The sequence below is a fragment of the Tinamus guttatus genome, unplaced genomic scaffold (genome assembly GCF_059628265.1).
Source record: "Tinamus guttatus ecotype Peru unplaced genomic scaffold, ASM5962826v1 Tinamus_guttatus_pri_ptg000470l, whole genome shotgun sequence".
Classification (NCBI taxonomy): Eukaryota; Metazoa; Chordata; class Aves; order Tinamiformes; family Tinamidae; genus Tinamus; species Tinamus guttatus.
Genome location: NW_028289004.1, coordinates 3,594,095 through 3,617,324, shown reverse-complemented (window position 1 = coordinate 3,617,324; position 23,230 = coordinate 3,594,095). Strand labels below are relative to the sequence as shown.

The following is a 23,230-nucleotide window of genomic DNA, read 5'->3' as shown; positions in this document are numbered from 1 at the left end:
CATCTTGGTGGAAAGAAAGATGTCCAAGGAGAATATGGTCTCCTTGAGTTTAGACATGAACTTTGATTCTCCTGAGGGATGCAAGGTAAAACACTTGCATGTAAAACCTACTCTAAATTCGTTTAGCTGCACTTCTCTTCCTTGCCATATCTCAGATTAGTTACAGACTTGTGGGATCCTTTCCTAACCAAACCTGCATTCAAATTTTTATTAAACACAGCAAAAATCTAAACAGACTTAAAATAGATTTCTCAAAAAGAGAAATTCTTAAGAAGAATGAGGAACATGAAATATGATCATCAGCAGTGATTTAGGAACCCTCTTGTGATTCATAATTTGTCATTAAAATAGCCTCAGAAAATGCGAATATAGTATCCATACCACTGTCAGCCCAAGGTATCAAAGAAGAGTATGCTTACTTGCTCCTAAAAGTAGCTTGCTCAGGCATTACTAGTAATGTAATTCTGGTGGACTTCTCCAAAGGTTGCACAGATCCACCCAAGATTTTAAGTCCTTGCTACTGAATTTTATAACAGCTATTGCTACTAGTAGGCTAAAGCTACAGACATTGTGGTCAATTCAAAGGCAGCTCAGATGCATGGAGCTGCAACCAAATCTCTGTATTACAGCGCAGCATGCTCTCTGCGTGTTGTCAAAGCTCATCATTGCCTCTCCTGGGGCACCAGATCAGGTTCAACGGAGTATCCCCAGAGACAGTGCTAGTGCCTTCTGCAGCCTCTGAAGACACCGTGCCTTGCTGTCAGAGTAATTTAATCACCTGAACCCTACACACCAGTAGCACGCACACGTTGCCTCTGCCACACCTGGTTTCACTGTGTTGCAAGCCCCATTTCTTAGAACTTGCTCCAAGTGGTAGCAGCTGGGAGAACCTTTCCTACAACAAGCAGATGCATCTCCAGTGTCAGTAAGAATCTTCTTTGGCAATGTAGCTGCTTGTGGACTCGGCCCTCGGAGAGCCAGGAGCAAACAGATGCTCCTCCCTTGCTGAGCTCCCTCGCGGTCGGTGGCTGAGACTCTGAGTGCTCAGGGTCACGATCAGCTTCGCCCGGCCACCAGGGAGGCAGGCGCGTGTCCATCCTGGCTAGTAAAATCCAATGAAAAGAGTTAAAGCTTTTGTAAGGACGTATCGATCACGACTTCGAAGCACTTTGCTAAAAATCATATTGATGCTGTAAATCTAAAACAAACTATTCCTTTACTGTAACTTCTCTACGACCTGCCCTGTAAAAGTGAATCAATTCCAGTTAATAGATGCTATGAATGCTCTGACAAATAACTGCTTACTCATCCCCAAAATGCACTATACATGCTGACCAAAGGTTACCTTCTATTTTTCAATAAGTGTAAATTACATCAGGAAACACAGACATATACTGTTTTCACATAGTAGAATACAGACTGCTCCGTTTCTTCAGCAACCAAAATATTTATAATTTCTCTGGCTAACCAAAACGTCGTTTTAAATACAAGCCACTGGCTGGCCTCAGTCAAGAAATGAATAAGAAGATGCTACTGCAGAGGGAAGAAAAGTCTCGAGTTTCCCTTCACTCTCTTGGGTCCCCCTCTTGGGAGAAGCGTGAATGAACCACGTGAACCTTCTATCTTGCACTTCAATTGTTTCCCTTCTGCCTTGACTTGGAAGCTTTAATACAAAGAATAAACGTCTCAGTCTTTGTATGTATAAACCAAAGCCACAGTAATGCAATTTCAGACTTGAAAAGGCTCAGAAATGCATTTACATGCAGTACTTCTCAAAATAATCCCTGGAGTTATTTGGACAGCATATCCCAGCAATCCGATTGTACCACCACCAGCTCCTTGTATTTTCTGCCTGTACCTACCCTTCAGCACATGCCCATGTATCGCCCTAGTGGGCCAGCACAAAAGCAATTAAAATACGGAACGACTGCCATTACCCAGCACCTCTCCCCCACTCTAAAGAAACCTCTTCCCCAACGTAACCACCAAACAACAAAAGTTTCCAACTCACAACCGTTGGAGAGAGCATCATTACAGAAGTCATTGCCATCAGGTACAATCGTATTTTTGCCTGTTCACGTGGAGTACACCTGCGGGTTGTTGGTGATACACTTGATTGCAGTGTGGCAGATTTCAGGGTCACAACCAACCCTGTTGTCTTTGTTCTGCTGAGCAAATATACCACGCTGTCCCAAAACCTCTGTGTATTTATTGCCTCTTACGACATTGCCTTTCTTACCAATCTTCCACCTTTTTAAATGTACCAAATACTAATGTAAAACCTGAGAATATACACAATAACCACAACAGTGGTATATATATAAAAACAATAATTCAAAGATCTTGAACTAACGTAGCACCATGCTTTTATACTGCGACCTAACGTGCAAGCAGTAGACCACCCCACCACAGGTAAGAAATGAGAAATTTTGAGGGCTATTGAACACTGATTTTTCGCAGCAGAACAGTACAAAGTTATTTAGCACTGTTCAATAGCCTTCAAACTCCCTTCTGTCTGTGGGTTACAGCTGTCCAGGAGAAAAAGGCTAAAATAAAAAATAGCACAATAAAGGCTAGATAAACATTTGTTCAATATTTTTATCTCTTTTAAGGTTTGGTTCATTTTGTGCATTTTAGAATGTAGAAGCAGATCTAGATGTGTTATTAACCATTACTAACCAGAGTATATAAATGCATCTATACAAAAACATTTTTTTCTACCAATGCCACTACCAATGCCATGGGTGTATATTGGAAAGCAAGATTAAAAGTATGGTGATTCAGGGATAACAAATTCGCAGTCTAACCGTTTAGCGTGAATTTCGATATTGCTTAAGTTATACATACAAGACAGGCTATTTTTAATTCACTCTTCTCAAGTTGGTAACCTTCTCATATCAACAGCTGAATAAGATAGGGGTTTCGTTTTTATGAATACAAATACTGATGTTTACAGAGCTTTGTAAAGAGGTGACCGCCCAGTTCGCATTTATTTATCGCACTCTCAAAAATCAGTATTTGAGTATTCAAGCTGGAAATGTAAAACTATTTCCAACATCATAAATAGATGCTGCTACTGTATGAGAAGCGGCACCATTCGAGAAATGACACCGCTCTTTGCATAAAATTTGGCCGTTTTTGTGCATTTTTGCTGGTGTGTTTCAGCCTTCACCCGCTCCCTTGCATGGCTGCTTCATTGATGGCTGAGGGTAACACTTCAGAAATGAACTAGCTAAACAAACTTCCCAGCAGCACTTGACAGAGCTACACCTATTCTTCCCCATTTCCAAAGCAGTACAGAATTAATTACCAGTTCTATGGATCTATTGTAAGTATAATAGACTAAAGAGCTATCACAGACACATTTATTGTAAAAGCACAATCCCAAGAGTGTCTAGTAGAGGGCCAAAACGATTAACACAAATGCTTTGTCAGATCAAAGATAAAACCTGCACCGCCCAATTGAGGAATGAATTAGAACAGTGGGTTATCTTTCAAATTAACCAGGGCAGTTAGTGAGGAAAATTTCATGAAAGTGTAATTCTTAGCCTTTGTGAATCCACACAGCAGGCATTCTGCCAGCTGACAAGATGATGAAATTTTCATGCTTAAAAAAGCCCTCTTCATTTCCCAATTTAGATTAGCTAGCATTTCTCTCTTTTCATCTATTTGCTCTTCTGAAGCAGAATTAAAAAAAAAAAAAGGCAAGATCAATCTTTCACAGAATAATGCAGCTCTGAAAAGAACTAAAATCCCCTGCATGTCATTTTTTTAGATTACTTAATATATTTACAGTTAGGAGTAAGATTATCAAACAGATAGATATATCTTAATACTATTAACAAATTTGTAAGTGCCAGAGCAATGGTAGATATGTTTTATAAGGAAGATATAAAGCAGCCAGTGTTTAAAGGTGAAAAAATGATCAGAGAAACATCAAACTTTGTACAAAGGTGGGTAATCCACAAAAGCAAGGGGCTTACAAAGCAGGCTTACAAAATTCTATTGACACACTTACCCGTGCATTATTTTAAGGCAATAACGTTAAATCATAATTACTTCTATTTATCGATCAGTTTCATATGCCAAAAATGGCAAGTTGGTTTTATACTTTATTTAGATTTTATCACAGCCCCCCCCCCGCCCCCAATTTACATGGCTAAATATAATAGCAATTCAACAGATTAAAGGAAAGAACATGCAATGGTCTTACACACACGTAAAGCCTGATTCAAAGCTTACCAAAAAACTAAACACACTAATTTCAGTGAGCTTTGGATCAGGTCAAAGTGCTATTGATAAATCTATTGCTAAAAAGATAAGGTATATCACTATTAAAAAAAAAACATTTTCACAACTATGTTTTTGTAATATCTGCCATTTGACCAACATACAAAGAACAGCATCACGCAAGGAAAACCAAACCAAACAATAAAGAGAGTGAGATAAACTTCAATGATTTATTTGCCCATTTTGAAGTGGTACTTTTGTGTCCTTTAGATGCCACCACTACAATAGCACACTGCTAAACCAAAATCTCAGAGTTTCACAAGGCTTTTGCTTGGGTAGCACTTCTGTACACTCCCTCTGGGTGTGTTGCTATAGTTTATGGGATTACATATGTCAGTGCAAACACTCATACGATGAGTTTCAACTCCAGCTGTTACACAATCACTGCAAGGACTCGATGAAAGAAATAAACTAAAACTCACAGCACCGCTTTTCTTACAGCTAACAGGACAAAAAGTTTTCTTATCCACCTCAGTGGAAAGACCGTTTTCTAAATGCAAATTATTGTCCCATTGGGAAGTTACTTCTGGCAACAAAATAATCTCACATTTCCAGAGCTCAAATGTATTCCACAGTCAAAAGGTACTCTTATACCTTATTAACTGCCCTGGTAAAACTTAATTCTCAGTACCAAACACAAAACCAGGTTTATAAGGCTTTCCCTTACAAGGACAAATAAATTCCTTTTGAAGGACACATTATTATCCTATGTACTATAAAATATTTTGTAAGCTTTAACACAATAAAGACTAGACTACAATATCCAATATTCAAATATTTCACAGTTGTATCATAGCTTGTTTTATGAAAAAAGCAGAAGGGAATAAAATATTAATGGCTTTTCACCCCTATCAGTAATAATTTTTCCCGTTCTCAGATGTATCTTCCTCCACTCAGCAAAAGGCTAAAGTTTTGCACTCCTGAAGCAAAGGTCTTCAAAAGCTGTATTTATAGATTCCAAAGCTAACACATTCCCATAAAGGAGCTTAGAAAACACCCATGGTTGCAATAAAAGTTAATATAGCAGAAAAAAAAACACAAAATGAACACTTATTATTAAGCCATAATTAAACTTACTAGGACAAATCATTTGCACTGTAGGTCTCTGCAAAATATACTTTGTGATATTTAAGAAAATAAAGTACAAATTAAGCACATCATCATCACAGGCCAAACTTTCAAAAACGGTTTAGATTTTTTGCATATACTCAAGGCTTTCATTCAAAGGTTCTGACCACCCAATGCTACCACTTCCTGCAACTGACCCCTGATAACCTGAGAGCTGTGAAATCAGGCCAATATTTAGAACCAAAAACCTAAGGCAGCTAATAGGATGAAGAAATCCAAACCAAAATGGCTAGCTGCCATTTCACAAAATGAGACAGCATCAGCACATCAGAGATGCAAACTCTATGAATATAATTTTAAAATCAGTGTATTTGTTCTGACAGCATACATATATTTTATCTGCAATGCCATACAATTCTAGCAACTACTGTTGTCATTTTAGATTTCTTGCACTGGCCAAGTTCAATATCAAATTAACTACCCATCTTTCCACTCCGGTTCTTTTTACTCCCAATCTTTATGAAGAAAGATTTATGGAATTTTTAGGATTTTCACCTTTTATCCTTCTTTTTAGACTAATGAACTAATTAAGCCCGTTTTTTTCTTTTTGCAACCAAATGTAGCACAAGTAATTTTGGGCTGGAGTAAGAGAATCAGATTCCAATTACATACGAAAATGACATCTGCATAGTAGATAGGCTTCACAAATTTTCTGAAAAGCACTAAGATAATAAAAGCGTGTGCACTTTTTCCTCTAAACATTTGAAGAACAGAGATCATCTACATCTGTAACAGTGTTGAAAGACACAGGTATAAAAATTATATTCTCATGACTATCTTGACATGAAGCTGAACTAACAAAAATATGCATTCCAAATGTATTTTAAAAGCACTGATTGATAGTTTATTTTCATAAATTTGGGGGTTGCCATTGCACACTACTGTTTTGTACTATTCAGGATCTAACATAACAGTCACTAAAAAGAGCACCCTCTGGAAAACTCTATTCATATTGCAGAATATTTTCTGAATACTCACATTATAATATTTTCGTATGTGTCTTCTAATATCCAACAGTAATTTATTGTTCATTTGAACCACATAGTTGAAAGGAGGCTCCTCACATTCGCTCTTGGTGCACCTTTGCAAGCTGGGTTCCATAAAACGCCCCTGAAAACAGAAGTTTAGAAACAGTTTATTGTGACAGCAGATGATGGTAGCTAATTTGCCACAGACATTTGTTTCACCTAGGCATAGAACACAAACTAAAAAATATATACTTTAATATATTATAATTAAATCTCTAAAATCTGGGCCTTCTTTCTTCCCGTCGAAGCTGGCCACACATCCATAGAGGCTTATCTCAAACAACATACAGTGTTTCCATTTTTACTTATTGAAAGGTCTTCTGGAAAACGTGCTTCTTCATCTGCCAAAAATATACATTCAGCTAATGATGTTGAATGCAAGACTAACCTGGATGGACAAGTACCCCACCATCAAACAACACAACACTGGTGTATTGTTTTATCCAGGACCCAGAAGTTTTGACCAAGACGACTGATCAGAACACTGAAATCGACCTTACAGGAATCATCAGTTAAGAAAACACCAACAGGGCTAATTACAGAAACCTCATTAAACAACAATGAGGTGATATTTTATTTTCCCAAGTACAGGAATAGCTCTTAAAGTTTACACCATCTCATTGACCCCAAGCCTTCAGAAAGTCTAAAATTAAAACTTCAGTTCCTAGAAGTAATGTGTGAACAGCTAAAATTATGGTGGTACAATTCTCACTAAAGTAATGCCTTGTTAGGTTGGATGTTTATAAAAATTTTACAAAATTTTCTCTCTAGCTAAAGCTTAACATCTAAGTTCATTTGTGCTGCTTTGCCTTAGCCACATTAAAAGTTCCAGGTGGAAGAAGTTTTTCTTTTCTTTTCTTCTCTTTAACATCTTACATCCTTACAGCTAGCCCATCTGCATTTTGTCAAACTTCCATGCAATTAACTATCTTATTTACAGCTGTAATGAACAAAAGTCAAGGATTTACAAAGTATTGCTCAAATTGCATCTGTCTTTTCCTCTTACTCGCTTCCAAAGACTGCTTTATTTTGATTCAAAAAAATGTGAAACATCTGCTGTTTGTCCAAATTAACTTAAAATAATTACTTTTAATTTAGATAAAAGATTTATTTGCTTTCATTTTCAAGGTTTTCACTACTCTGAAGCTTGCTAATTTGCCAATGACTAATGCATGCATAACATCGCTGTAGAGTTAAATACTTGGCCTTATTTCAAGTTGTGATCCAAGGTCAGAGATACATTTTTTGGCAGAACTTCCCAACAAGAATGTAACCCTATGACTTTTTATGTTCGATATACAAAGACAGAAGGAAAGATAATGCAGAAAATCTTTCTGTCAAGAATAGAGGAGGGATATAAAAAGATAAACACAAATTCTCAAAACACTCTGTTCCAATTAATATGATTTAGGATAAGCAACTGCCATTGCTATAAGGTTTTATTAAACAGAGAACTGCAAGTTACGAAGGTGTTAAGATAAGGATTCCTTAAAAGTTACAGTAACAATCATTCACAAGTGTGGGCAAACAGATTAATGAAGCAAACAGATTAAGCTCGCATGTTCTAGACTACAATGTTCCCAGCTGAAATGCAAAAAATGGGATAAACATTTCAGCAGTGTCCTATCAGCAATTTTCTGCTCCAAGTAGCTCGACTCCAACAATATGGCATCTTCTCCTACACCATATGAAGCCTAACTAAAAAGCTCTTTTTTTTTCTGCAAGTATTCTTCCCCTTCACCAAAGAACGGAAATGAAACATAAGAGAAACTAACCGAGCCATCAAAGACATTGTCATAAATATTCTCTGTTCCGCATTTGGGGCAGCAGAACTTGAATCTCTCACAATCCCTGTATTTCTCCTCATCAGTGAGCTGAGCTGGGCCACCAAGCAAGGCATCATTCTCCTCATCTTTTTGGTAATGGTGCTGGACTCTGAACTGCGAGGGATCCAGTCCTATTAATAAGGAATAAAAAATTCAAACACTGAGAGGTCAACCATACAAGTAGGGTTACTTTTTATAGGTTTGGTAAAGCAAATACAAAATTTACAAAATGTAAATTCAGAAGCAAAATAAAAATAAAAATAAAAATCCATCTTTAGGGGGGGGAAAAAAAAAAACCCAAAACCACATAAAACATAAAGACATATTACAATTTTTAACTACAAATGAAAGTTCATGAAACACAAAGAAATCATCTGCTTATCTTCTTATGCAAGATTGCTTTATAAATAAAACAAGCACATTGCATTATCATGGGACTATCCGGCAGAACATTTTGTTTCTGAGGAAAGCACTGCTAACGGTTGGCTTTATTGTTATTTCCTTCTTAAGTTTCATTGAAAATATTTCAATAAAAATGTGCATCATTATTAAGAAACAGTCTTTAAAGCAAAATGGCACCATTAAAACTGCAAACAGAGAATAAAAACCCCATTAAAGAAACGCGGGTGCACTGCTATTACCAACTCCTTTAAGTCCGTCTACAACTGCCAACTCTGATTTCAATGCAGTGGTCGATTTCATTTTGGCTCAGTGGTTAACAGCATGCAGGTTTCAATCTAATGCAGTGGTTAAAATTCAGCAGCAGCAACATTTAAAACGACAGCGCTGGAGACAAACTGCTTTATTTCTCATTGCCAGAACACAAGAATTTAAACAAATAAATATACAAAAGCCCTTCTAAAAATACCGATTCAACCGCAAATAAATAAATAGGCAAGCAAGCACCAAGTTCATTGCTCTAGGAACAAGGCTGCCAAAGTAAACTAAGGAAAAAATCCTCATTTTTGGTCATCCTCTTAAAAGTCCATTCATTCCATCTATAACTTTTACATTTTAGAATAGTAGTAACAATAGAAGAAATAATCTAGTGAGCATATATGGAAGAATGCTTAGGAAACTATAGCTTACATCACTCAATACAAAAAAGGAAACACTCTGAGAAAAAAAATTAACATAAGGCTAATTAAGCCAAGTAAAAGATTGCTATGTATTATCCTACATCACGTGTAAACTTTAACAACAAGTATAACAATCACTACAGGAAAAAATAGAAAAAAAAAAATAGGAAATGCAGCAAGATGTTAAAATGCTTCTTAGCCTTACCATACAGTACCAAAACACTTAAAGAAAAACCCTGGGAAAAATCTTCACAGAAAAGGTTAGAAACTTGTGATTTTATTATTACTATTCTGAATTGTTGTTTACAAACGCAAAATAAAATACAATCAAGGAAGACACAGAAAGACTTCAATTGCCAAAAAAGTGCAATTTGTCTCTGATAAAATTGAATTTTCACTAAAAATGTAATTCTTTCCAATTTTAATTTTGGCAAAAGAAAAAAAAAGGCAGAAAAGGCAGTGCATAAGGGTGATATTGAATCTCTGAGATTCTCTAACTTTTAAAACAGTTTTACTTTATTCATAGCCAGCAAAGGAAAAAAAAAATCTTTGGTTGTGGGGTGAGGAGATAGGAGTGGAAGGGAAAAAATAGTTGATAATGTAGTTGCTCCTTTAAAAAACCAGTAAGATATTCTGCAACAAATATACAGAAGATACAAGTTTTAGGAAGGGGACTTGACTGTTGTTTCATATCAAGATTTTGAACATGAGAAAGATCAAGAATCAGCTGAAAGATACAGTGGGCTGGATCTAAAACACTAATGGTAAACACAATTATTCTCACTTCGGTGCAATTTCAGAAGTGGATTAAAAGACAGAACTATCACTGTTACTTTATTACACAGATCTTATCCAATGGTCAGTCAGAATTTTATCTCGTTTCCCGAAACCTAACAGAGCAAAATATTTCACTAAACAAAACATAAAGCAGATATATTTTGTCTTTCAGTCCACTGTAGCTTCCCACTAACCAGTCAAAAAGAGTGAGACGAAAAAAGCACATGGACAATTCGTAATAATTTAACATGAAAAAGTTTTCTTTACTAGGATCCAAGCATTTCAGAACTTTCTTAGCTTTTTGGGCTGGAGAAAGAAACTTGAAAAATATTGTGATGATTCAAGTGTACACCTCACTTTTGGTATGCAAACAGGCCCCGGGAATTCAAAGGGACTGCAGCTCAGGCCTCTAAAGCACATGCCTACCTTAATTATCCGGGGGAATCGGGACCTGCTTTAGCTATTATGTCCTTTCAGGGATAGTTAGTTGGTTCAGTTAACCCATTTCAGCACACCAACTTTATCCTCTTGCAACAGGTCATGCTGGGCACACTGCCCTGCTCGGTGAGCAAAACAGGGGCTATCTAAAGGTTGGAGATAAAAATATACCTTTTGTAAATTTTTAAAAATGAATAGAAGGAGACTTTAAGTTAATTTTCTGGACTCTTTATTTTTTTACATGACATGGAGAAAAAAAAAATCAAAGGGACTTTAGCTTACTCGAGCATAAAACACTTCTGGGACTATAATTAAATCATCTGCACACAGGCAGGCTTTCCAACCTCACAAAAACTGCAAAGTTGCCTGCAGGGCAAAGGAAAAAATATATCAAATATATCAATTAAAAAAAAATAACACAGATCAAGCTGGCATGATAGAAGCAATATATTTCACTGTTCGCAATATTTCCAAATTTAGGTTTCTGCGAATATTTTTTTTCCCCCAGGATTCCCGCTTCCCTGCAATGCAGTGAGCGGCGAGGAGCGAGCGAAGCGTCGCCACGCTCCAGCCCCGGCCTGCCCTCCCGCGCAGGCCGCCCGCGCGGCCCGCCCGCATGGCGCCCGCGCGGGGACGCGGGCAAAGCGCGGCTGCTGCTGCCACCGCGAGGCCAAGGCCGCGCGCTGCTCCCACGAGCCACGCGGCCCTCCACGGCCCGCTGCCCCGAGCCGCCGAGGCTGAACCTTATCCAGGGGCGTCTTGGGAAACGCGCGCTGGGAATTCTCCTCTGCCTTGCCTGAAACAGACCCCGCTGTATTTCCAAGCTGGCTCGCTTCGAACGGGAGTCCTGGAAGGGCTTCGTAGGCCTGGTTAGGACTCCCGGTTAGGGGCCCACAGGCCCCACTGAACCGTGGGTGGTGAATTAAGTTAGGAAAGAGTTAATTAAATTCATAAAGCGGCCAGGTCAATAACACTGAGATAAACGAACAGACAACTTAAATATTACCACATACAGACAAGACTGGTTCCTAATGCCAGTATTTTATTCAATGCAGAAATATCAGCAATGAAGAAAAACCTTGATACACAGAGGCCAACTTGCTCTCAAAAAAATAATCCAGTCTCCAAACGTGGCATTAAAGCAACCCCTGCCCTGCTCACAAATCCTGACTGGGGCTGCGCTGCCCCTCACAGCAGAGACTCCTTCCCGGCCACACGAGCGCAGAGAAGCGCCCCCCGGCTCCCATCTCCTCACACCTCCCACCTTATCCAGGCGTTATCCGGGCGGGCAGGGCGCTGAGGAAGGGCTGCTCCTCAGAGCTCAGCACGGCCGAGCTTCCAAACACGCCTAGAGCACCCCCAGCTACGGCTCCGCTCGCCCCCTGAGGCCCAGATAGATGGCAAACACCAAAATTCGTACACTTTGGTGTGTATGACTGCACTGCCATGGGCTCTCCCCCTTAGTTTAATCTTCAGTTTTGTCACTCTGTTCTCGCCTCACTGCGTAACGTGACAGAATTAACAAAAGAACGCAAAGAAACCTTAGATAACTCGCATGCTGTGAGGAGACCACAGCTACTCCAGTTCCTCTAGAAAGAGTTAGCCTGGGTAGGTAGCTGCTACTATTAATGACACCAATTAAAATACTCTCTAAGGAAAAAAAATCCCCCCTGAAAAAAAGCGGTAACCTTCAGGTGGGCAGGCTTTCCTTACTAAGGGCATTGACAGAAGCCCACTGGCAGGGCTGGAAGTGCTCCTATTGACATGGCTGAGCAGGAAGCAGGACTAACCAGGACGAGCTCCCAAACACTGGATGACCTTCCTAAGAAATGCCTAAACGTCAGACAATTTACAGAGCACCTACAGACGGCTCCCTAAAGCGGTAATATCTCTCTTTCCAGAGACATTGGCACAATCAAGGAGAAAACTCCTTTTCTGTGGCCAGCATCTTCTGCAATTTGGGGAGAAAGATGCGCTACATAACAACTACAAAAATCCCAGGCTTAGATGACCCTGCCTCCATGGTGCTTGGGTATTTTTGAGAACACAGCGAAAAAAAGAAAGGGGGGGGGGGAGAAGGGAAGACAATAGCCAGTAATATTTATATTGCACCACCACATCCCCCAACCTCAGAGAAAGAAAAAAAACCCTCTCAAAATCTCAAAACCCTTACTTCTTTATATTAAGAGAAGAGTTTTGCAAGTACTTTTTTTTTTTTTTTTTTTAAGTAGTTTCAGGATGAAGCAAGCAAGGCCTCCAAAAGTCTATCAGGTCTATTGACTGCACATCCTCCTATCAGAAACCTTGACAAGCCTCATCTTGTCAATGTATTTTTCCCCCTCAAGAACTTCAAGATAAAAGACAATGAATGAAAAATTACGCCTGTGAGGTTCTCATTTTTAGGAACAATGAATTTTCATCTCTCAAAGGCCAGGCAGACTTCCTACAAAGTCCAAAGACAAAAGACAATTTTCAGCTTGATTCTGTGGTGAACAAATGTGATACTTGAAGAGCTCTCTGCAATTTTTAGGTGCCGTTATTTGCTTTTGTTCTTGAGCGTCTAAAATAGATTAGTTAAAATAATTTACTTGGAGCATGGACAAGGAAAAAAATGCTTTTGCTTATCTTAATATAAACCAAGCTTCACTAAGCAGAACTCAATTTTATCTGCTTGGACTACTGAGGTGACATGGTAATGAAACGTTTACCTAATAAAGAGATTCTTTAAAATATGGATCTGACAGATTTCTTTCTACAACCATTCTGTATATCTAATCCTAAACAGACATACACTCCACATAACAAATCAGAGGAGGAAACTCTCAGCAAGGAAGCAACCATGTTTGAGTCCATCAATATGGTACTTCTCATACCCTTCAGAACAGAAGCTTTCTTCCGAACAGAAAACAAATCTCTTTTTAAGAGGACAGGAAAAACAACTGGGATTTGGCTGCATTACCTGATGAAAATATTAAGCAAAAAAAAAGCCCAACTAAAGCAAACAGGAAAATCGTTTTGTATTCTTCCTTTAAAGCAATGGGCTCAGACATCTTGTACACTTAGAGCTATTTTCAATTCCTTTGAGACAAATATACTTGATTACCTCTCCAATATTAAGAAAAAAAGTTATAAAAATCTGCAACTATTCATGTTCAACTCTGATTAAAAGGAGAAGAAAAGAATAGATAAAACAGTTTTTAAAAAAAGACCTGACTACTAGCAGACTTAATGTAAACATTCCCAAGAAAACAAAGGTAGAGAAGGAAGTAATATTTTCATAGCACAGCAAGGTCAAACTGAACATATTGCAGATCTCAGATTGTAATATATACATACAGCTTTCCGACTAACAATTGCATACTATTAATAAACTCTCAGCTGCATAATGCCATTAGAGAGCAAAAAGTAAATTTTCATCTTGAACACACTACCGTGCAAAAAAGCAGCACAGGCATTTGCCAACAGTGAATGCTACCAAGGGGCATACAGTTCTTAAGATGTGGGCACTTAATTTAGATGCCTATCGGGAGTTAGCCTTTCCTGAACACCTGGCCTGTTGTGAAAGAGGAATAACTCTGAATTCTAGCCTAAATCTAAAAAACTAAATCTCTGCAAGAAATCAATTAGCTTCAGAAATCACAAGTCTTTTACCCAAACAAACTACAAGTTTACCTCTGTTTCAAACTGCTTTGTCTAAACCAAGAGTACTTGACTTTTTTGGCTTGATGAGCCTCATGGTGCTCTCTGGCATCAATGGGAGGTTGAATATTGATGCTGGGCCAAATAACCAGACTCACCTAGTCAGCCTGTGTGTGGAGGTGAGACTGACACCTCCTCCAAGTGCTGCTTCTTGGACATGCAGTGCAACATCCAGTGTCTCCCCGGAACAGCCTTGCAGAGATGCAATCCTGTCCGTGCTCATCCTCCCACAAAAATCAAAGCTCTCCTCCATTTATTTATTTTTTTAAAAAATCTCTAATGGAACTTTAATGGAAATCACCCTTCTTGAGAAGCAACAAGGGAGGACCTTTCATCTCCATGCATTAAATGCAAATCTGAACCCACCATGAGCTGAACCTTTGGCTCAGGTGGACCATTCTGCCAGGTCACATAGTGCCAGTTAAATGACCGCTTCTTGGGTCTTGGTCAACACCTGCACCCAAATGTTACTCTTCTTCCAACCATTCCAAAGTCTATGAACAAAAGCATTTCTGCAAGTCTGCACTGTGATGGACATGCACGTAACATCAAAGCAGGAGATTATTAAACTGATAAACTGACACCATGGAACTCTAAATATATAATTTTCTTGTGGGAGAAAAAAGTCTTTTCAAGAACTCAGCAAGCAGCAGGCTTAACATTTTCCACGTTGTTAAGCCATGTTACTATCCCTGGGTCACACAGTTATAAGTGGTAAGGGACGCGATTTAGGATGCAAATCACAAAGTTTCTGCTCATCAAGAAGATCATGTCTGTACATTTTCATGGAAAAAACAATGCTACACCAAATTACAGAAATAGCATAATATGTCCAGAGAAAGTTCCTGAATCTGAACCATTTGATATTTTTCGGCATGTATATACCTCTTTCTAAAAAAGAAGCCTTAGGAATGGGAAAGACATGAAGGCACTAAGACTTGGGTAAGAAAATTTCCAAAGAGGAGCATTTCCACACTCTTCATTTGAATAAATACTGGCTGAATCAAAACTGGCAAGTCTGCGGCCACTAGCACTAGTTATCTTCTTACAGGACTTCCTCTTTCTTTTTACGGGGGAGGGAGTGGAAAGGAGGGAGGAAGGGGAGAAGAAAGAGGGTTGTTGGGGAGTGGGAACCACTTGCCTACCCCCTCTGGAGAAAAGAATACTCATTACTAGGGCTTTTTTTTTTTTAATATAGCAGGTCAATTCTAGAGATAAAAACTCTTTACACTGACCCACTACTAAAAATCTGCACCCTTTCATTATAAGTATGACTGTTTTCTCGCTGGGAAGATGCTAGAGCCTGCATGCTCCAGGACTACATGGTACTTCAGAACTTAAGAAAATCTGACATGCAAGAGTAATGTCATTTATGAACAGTATTTTTTTTTTCAAATCCTGAATAAGGTTTATAACATCTTAATGAGCACCTTCTGAAAAGTGTTATTCTGCTATGTCATATAAACAAACTCACAATGCAAGCTGCTTTCTACTGACAGCATAACAAGTAATCCTTCATTCTAGGAAGACTGATTTTGGGAAACATTTTTGTTAAGAAACATGCATTAAAGCTTCTCACATCGTCTTTTGAAACTCTTTAAATAAACTGAATTTAGAATACTTACCTAACCACGTTGCAATAAGAACAGAGTCAATTCCCTCTATAGGCTCACATATTCTAGCAACTACTGGATGTATTTGCTGTGATAGATAGTACTGAGTATCAACAATAAGATTGTCTTGTTTTTGCAACTGTTCTGGAGCATATGCTCGCTGGCTGGCACTCAGATTTGATCCATCCTGAGAAAGGAGACACATAGAAAATAGTGTGAAAAAAGTAAAATCCACAGTAAGTCTATATACGAAGGATTATGGTTCAAGCATCATGTATTATTTTAAGGCAAAGATGTTACACAATTGCTTTTTCTTGGTTGATTTATTATACATCCAATACGAATCCAACAGTAGTAAAAATTTGCATCGCTGTTACTGGCATCAACTAGCAAGTTCAAGAATGTAAATCCAGCTTGTATTATTGCAGCCTACATGTGCAAATCAGTAAGAGTAGACAGAGTAAACAGTCCCATCTGTCAATTCTGAAATGCACAATGAAAACACATTGTAACTATCAGCCCAGCTAAAAATATGCAGAAGGCAGGCATTTTGTATTCATTTTGTATTAAACTAACATTATCATTTTATAAAACAAGCAAATTCCAAGTACTGGATATCAAAACTGGATCTGTTTTGCTAGGAAACCGATATTCTTAGATTCTATACAGAAACAAATAAAATGAGCAGTCAGAGAGGACTAGCAGTTATTGGCATGCAAATAAACGTCAGAGACAATATTATCAATTTGAAAGAGTGAAAATACTGAAAGAAACACTTGGTGACCTCACGAGGCAAAAGAGGAACACTACTCCTCGGCTCAGAGCCGATATCAAATCTTCACCACAGAGAGGAACATGAAGAGAAGTCAATTCGGGAAAGTGATATTTGAAATAAAAAATAGCACTGATGAAGGAATTACGTTTCAGCTCTAAACAGATTGCATTCTTCCAGAAAATATAATTAATTAAATCTCTAAAGTACCGTTCCCAGTCCATCACTACACAAGGAAATTTTATTTTCAATGCTTGCTAAAACTTTAAAGTAGTAACTTCGTAAGCATTCAGTGATAAAAGTAAATATTAACTGGGGAGTGGTTTGGGAGTGAGTATCAAATCAGCTTTTCCTCAAGTTCTTAAGTATAGTCTCTTTTTCCTCCCCCTTTTAAAATCAAAATAAAACTCATATGCATTAGCATGTAACACCTTTATTCTTCAGTTAAGACAAGACACTGGCGTCAACAGGGTCAGCAACCATCGACTGAGAACCCATCACTAATAAAGACAGACGACATGCCATTGGTCCCTCCTACTCCTTTCACACAACTTAGTATTCAGAACAAAATTAATTTAGGACTATTCAGCTCAACCAGCTGCTTTGCAAAAATAATTGTAATGCGATTCCTTCAGCTTCCTTCTTTCAACAAGTCCATTCTTCTCTTGCATTGTGCTGCTGCGCAGTCATTCCCACCACCAGCTCCCTAAGTCTGGGCAGTTTCTTCATGCCAAACTTCAGAACTCCAGATTAATATAAAAGAAAATAATATACTTTCAGGTTTCAAAGATGAAGGAGATGAAACAGTGATCCACTGTAGATGTTACAAGCCTAACAGTTTGACATAAGCAGGGGTACATCTTATCCAAACTGCCATTATCTTTTATAGCAAATCCAAATTATGGGATGTATTTTTGAGATAACAATATATAAATTGCTCATGCCTGTATGTACTATCAAGTTGTGCATGCTTTCCAAAAACGTTTAAAATTTGAAAAGACGGTTACATCAAACACCCAAAACCCAAGCACCAGAAGTTTTGGAATATTCACCGCTTCCTCCTCCTGAGCATTCCCGCATCGCACGTGAGCCAGCAACGCAGCCATGTCCAGCCCACGTGTCACCTGCCTTCTTTTCCTCTCCTTTTGTCCTTTTAGAAGAAACTGCTGGGTATGAAGCAGATGGTCAAGCACATGGTAGGATGACCCGAGCACTGCCCTGATATCGAATGAAACTAAAAGGCTTCTTGGTTTTTTCCCTATGACAACTGTATTTTCCAGGACCAGCAAAGTTTACCAACAGGCAGAGAAATTTGTAGGAGAAAATGTTGGCTCATTTATTGGAAAGCTTAATTTATTGGAAAGCAACCTCAGAATAATTCTACAACTGTTCCCTGCAGAGCTTCCTCAGGTGACAGACCAGCTGAAAGAAAGCAAGCCAGCCTGTCCTGATGAAAGGAAAGACACTGCTGACAGAAAGAACTTGCCATCAAAAAAACAAACTCCAGACTCTCCCCAAGTTGTTTTGCATGCTTCTGAATGAGCATTCATCAACCAATGGTAGAAAATTTCTTGAGGAGATTATACTCCTTGAATTTAAACTTGTCTTGAGTTTATACTCAAGATCAGAGTAATGAACACGCCGTGGAGTAATGGCTGGAAAGAGAGACTTGTTAAATGATAGTGAGATATGCAACTTTGTGCTGAAAGTTTAACTTTATGTAGCCAAGGGGTGCTGCAATCCCTTTGTACTCACATGCAAGTGTGCTGCCTTCCTCCCTCTCAAGCACACCTCCAAAACACACTTATACCATGTTCATAACTGCATTTCTGAACTTCTAGCAGCTTAATTTCAGAGAGAAGCAACGGGACTAGATATCAGGCTCTTCCCCCAAGACTTGCAGAATGTGCCATGCAGTATTGCATTGAAGGGGAATCTTGCTGGGATTTGGGGGAAGAGGGAGAAGGAGCATCTAGGCAAGGGTCTAGCAACTAGAATTTTATTCTGAACCAGTTGATATTCCTGGGGTTTTCTGATTACATCTTTGGGGAAGAAAAACAATGTTGAATACTTACCTGCTGGCATATTAATTAGTAGTATGGAGTTGTAGCCAAAAACATTTCTCAAATGTACCAACAAGAAAGTTTCAGTAAAATTTAACTGTTGTAAATCCATATTTGACACTGATACAGTAGCATATGTACAAAACACATCCAATTTGTGTGAAAAGAAAACACTCAAAAATTGGCAATAGTGCAGAAAGAAGGAAAATATGTCTTGATGCAAGAGGTACAAAGAAAAGCAGCCACTTTGCTGTTCCAGCTGTCACTCAGATGACATCATTTACCTAAGTTTCAAAAGCATTTACAGGATAAAAATCTGAAAACAGAGGGCTCCTCAAATTCTTCAGCCTAGCAGACAGACGTACTGCCAGATCCAATAAGTAGGAATTGAAAATACAAATGCTGAGACTGGCAATAACAATGACAAATGCATAATCACAACGTAGCTTTCCAAGAATGACAGTTTCTTCATGACCAGAACTTTTTTCCCGTATAAATTAAGATCAGATGTTTTCTTTAAAAATAACTTCTGGTTCCGAAAAGAATTTAAATCAGGGAAATGTTATCAGCTACCGCACGGGAATGGTTATATAAACTCAGCTGATACCTTCTGACCCTGTGGAGCTGCATGAATTTAATACAGAAAGCAGGCTATTTTAAAATATAGCATAACATCACTGTAAAGATATGTCAAAATATTTTTAAGCAGTTGAGCTGCCTTTCTTTGCCATCTCTTAAAACAATAATAGTATTTAGCTATAAATAAACACATTTTTACCTGACAAATGATATATGAGACTGTATCCCCTGCCTTCACCTTTCGGCCTCCTTGAGAGTTTATCCACATGGCAACATGCACATGTGGCAGGCTTTTTTTGTCAGGATAATCCTGTGGATCTTTTGTCAATGCCTAAGAGATCAAAAGAGAAAACAAAAAAATAACTTAGAGAAAAGTATTTTACTCAAATGATGGACAACTTAGAACAGTAGAAGACAAGACTGCCTAGTAGCTGCCTTCAATCGTAATTATATTCGCAGTATGACAAAAATAACAAGCAGAGATTTTAATAAATGTATTTCCCAGACATTAAGACCTAGGTCACAGTCCTTATTCTTTAAATATTTTTATTAATAAAAGGAGAGGATGCAAGAGGCTGTAACAAAACACATGGAAGGCTGTAAGAGTTACAGATATATTGTAACTGTTTTAAAATGGAAATAAATTGTAGCTGGAAATAGCGTGCAAAATAAAAAAACATGGCCAGAAATCATTGCACGAGTTCAGATCATAAAGTGGGTCTGAGTAACAAGTAGTTAAGTGTATTTAAAAAGCTGTGTTAAAAGGGGATACATCTGGATTAAAATATTTCTATATTTAGTATATCCCAGTATATTCCATACACTGGGATTTCACTAAATTCTTTCCAGTCATTAAAATGCTATTTTTAAATATTTATCATCATTCCAATTCTTAAAAACAACTTAAGCATTTAATAGTGAAATACATAATTTTATTATTTCCAATGTAGTAAAATGCAAGAATATTCAGTATTTAAAATGAAAGCTATTACATATGTATACTTTATTGAGATAGTAAGCACTGTTAGAATATTTACACTCAGAACACTCTAAGAAATGGTTGACAAATTTTTAAATAAGCCACAAAAATCAATGATTACTCTAATATTAATAATGACAACTTGAAGATATTTCTTAACTGATTCATCAACGCAGTCTTAAAGAACAGTCTTAAAGGCTGGCCCACAATACGAAGGGACTTGGATGGAAAAAAAACCTTACGAAAAACCTATTTTATTAGAAGAGTGTAAGGGTCATATAGTATACACTTTCCTGATGAGACACTCCTAGCTAGCCAAATACAGGTTCCATTGAGGATTCATTAAAAATTAAGATGACCTTCCAGAGGAGAACAAAACAATTAACATACATGCAAATCATGTGTTTTTCTGAAAGAGAGATTCATTTTGTCTAATCAACCCTTTAGTCTCCCCACTGGCCCAACTACCACACAAATGCATCCCATCCAGATTCAGGACAACATTTTTGAACTTCTTTCAGTTTACAGAGCTCAAATGGTTGAAACTATATAGATCCACACCAGAATTATTTGCCACTTACCCACTCCTGATGCTTCATGTTTAAAAAGATTTAACCTGCAGTGAGTATACTTAGGAACTGGGCTGTTCCCAGATCATTGATAATAAAAGTTTCAAGAAAGCCGTGTAGAAACATCTTCAGACATTCAAGGAAATTGTGGATGATTAATTATCTTTTGTCTGAACTCAGTGCACAAATAAACAAAAAAACAGCACAACAACACACTTTAAATAAAGTACATTTTGCAAATAGCAAGGCTGGAAGAAGGGAATGAGCCCTTTACCTTATTTATTTCAAACTGATTTATTGGGATCTGGCCATTGATGACATTTTCTCCAATTTCTATCAGCCGCCTTTGAATATTTTCCACAATTACGTCTCGAGACTGGTCAGAAAGAATCTGACCAATGACATAGCTGTAAAGGAGAGTTCAGAAATACAAAAAGCTTAAAATATATAAAACAAAACCCTTTTGGTAAACACATTTGTGTCTTCTCCTGGGTATCTCTAGAAATTAAATAAAGAATCTGAGTATGGACACTAATCCAAAAGTTAAACAAATCTATCAAATATTTAATGTTGTGTTTAGCTTTTTTAACCAAAAATAAATGACTGCAAATAGTTCAAATACTAAACAATAACTTGAAACTGATTAAACCAACTGGTTTCTAATTTTTGCTCCATGTTACCGTTCCTATGTTATTATTCCACAGCAGGTATCTAAGATTTATGGGGGAAAGGGAGAGGAGGAGGAGGAGAATGTAAAGTTAAAGTAAGCAGAGCCTTGACTATTTCTGTAAAATGTGGTTAGAAGGTCTGCCAGCTGCAGAAGAGTTAGTCACTAAAGAACACTCTCAAGCATTTGTATAGCTTTAATTACTAATACATTCCTAACTTGGAAAAATTTGCTTCTATTATGATGCATCTTTTCTTAGAAAATGCAAATCTTAAGAACAGTAAGCAAGAGCGTGGAGGATTACTGCAAATGTAAAGACGCATCCATTTCCAAATACTTTTGGACCACCGTTTATTTAAGCTAAGTTTTAAAGAGGCTGCATGTAACACAAAATCAGTCAGCCTCCAGATGACCACCTCTCCACTCATCCCATTTTTCTTTCACTAGTGCATTATCCCTATTGAAGTTTAGCATGAAAATGCTCTGCACACTGATAATTAATCACATGATCATCAAAGGAGCACACCATCCTGACAACGAAATATCAGGAGGGTCTCATGCAAACAACAGGGCATGAGGTCTTTGGGGAAGGGGTCTTTTTCTCTGCTCGTGCCCTCAGAAGCGCCCCCGATGCTGACCGGTCACGAGAGGGTGCTCAGGGCTGCCCAGGGGCTCCTGCACCCACCTCTGAGGAACAGGAACCTACGACTGTTTAAAACAGACACCGTGAGCAAAAAGGACACTCACTTTCCAGTTTCTTTTGCAAGATCACACCAGTCTCTCCGGACTATGTCCAGCCCTTTCAGTTCTTGTTTAGTTACGTATTTCCCATCTCCAGTTGGTTCCACTGTCAGAGCAGCGTATTTCTTCTTCTTTAACAGTAGTAAGGACTTAAAGACTCCATCAATATCAATCTCCAGCAATTTATAGAGCTTGTTCACTTCACTTTTGATCTGTGAATGCAGAACATTAAAGACAAGCACAACACCTTAACAAATCTGGATACATTTAGCTTTCATCATGAAGGTTATCCTTCTGAAATTTAAAACAAGTAGCAATATGCACTGTGTGTTCACATATGTATTTTAGAGGTTTGGCAGATGACATTAACAGTGAAATCAAGTACAAAACAGCAAGTAGGAGCTACTTTTAAAGTTAAGGTTCTCCCATTGGCTTCTTAAGGATTTACAGTGTGGCATAAATATACATTTCCCCAAGAAAGTTAAGTACATAGGACAAACCCGGGACTGAACAGGAGCTTGCAGATCACTGACTCCTGCTCTTTTTATTGAGAGCTACTTCATCTAGCCTCTTACATCAACTGAGCAAGTCTCCCCCAACTTCAAGGCAAGGATCCACTGAGTAGGAAGAGATAAAAGGCAGTCACTTAGGCAGATACTGAAACTGCTTTTATAAAAAACGGGTGCTTGCAATTCTTTACAACAGCACCTTTTTTTCTCCTTAAGGGGCAGCGTGAGCTTTAAGTACAGACCAGAACCGTGTGTCTATGTCGGAAGGAAAAAAAAGTTTCTATAGCCCAAATTCTCCAAGAGAAAGTTGCTATTTCTCTACATATTACCCACATACAAAAGCTTGAAATGATAGTCAAAATATTACCTTAGTACAGTACCAGATGTAAACCTGCTACATCCTTTTTACTTTTATTCTAAAAACACAGAAATGTAACATTGCAAAACTGCATGTACATTAAACAGCAAACTTC

At 38.0% G+C, this 23,230-nt stretch overlaps 1 protein-coding gene across 1 annotated transcript in view; it reads right to left on the bottom strand.

Annotated features, from left to right (window-relative positions):
- Positions 1-23,230, bottom strand: part of POLA1 (DNA polymerase alpha 1, catalytic subunit) — a 193,280-nt gene that overhangs the window by 99,371 nt on the left and 70,679 nt on the right. The window contains exons 28-33 of the mRNA XM_088532762.1: positions 22,255-22,460; positions 21,115-21,247; positions 19,492-19,623; positions 15,891-16,065; positions 8,222-8,403; positions 6,397-6,528 (exon numbers count right to left, since the gene is read on the bottom strand). Coding sequence (XP_088388888.1) covers positions 6,397-6,528; positions 8,222-8,403; positions 15,891-16,065; positions 19,492-19,623; positions 21,115-21,247; positions 22,255-22,460 — 960 coding nt within the window. The remainder of the gene's footprint in view (positions 1-6,396; positions 6,529-8,221; positions 8,404-15,890; positions 16,066-19,491; positions 19,624-21,114; positions 21,248-22,254; positions 22,461-23,230) is intronic.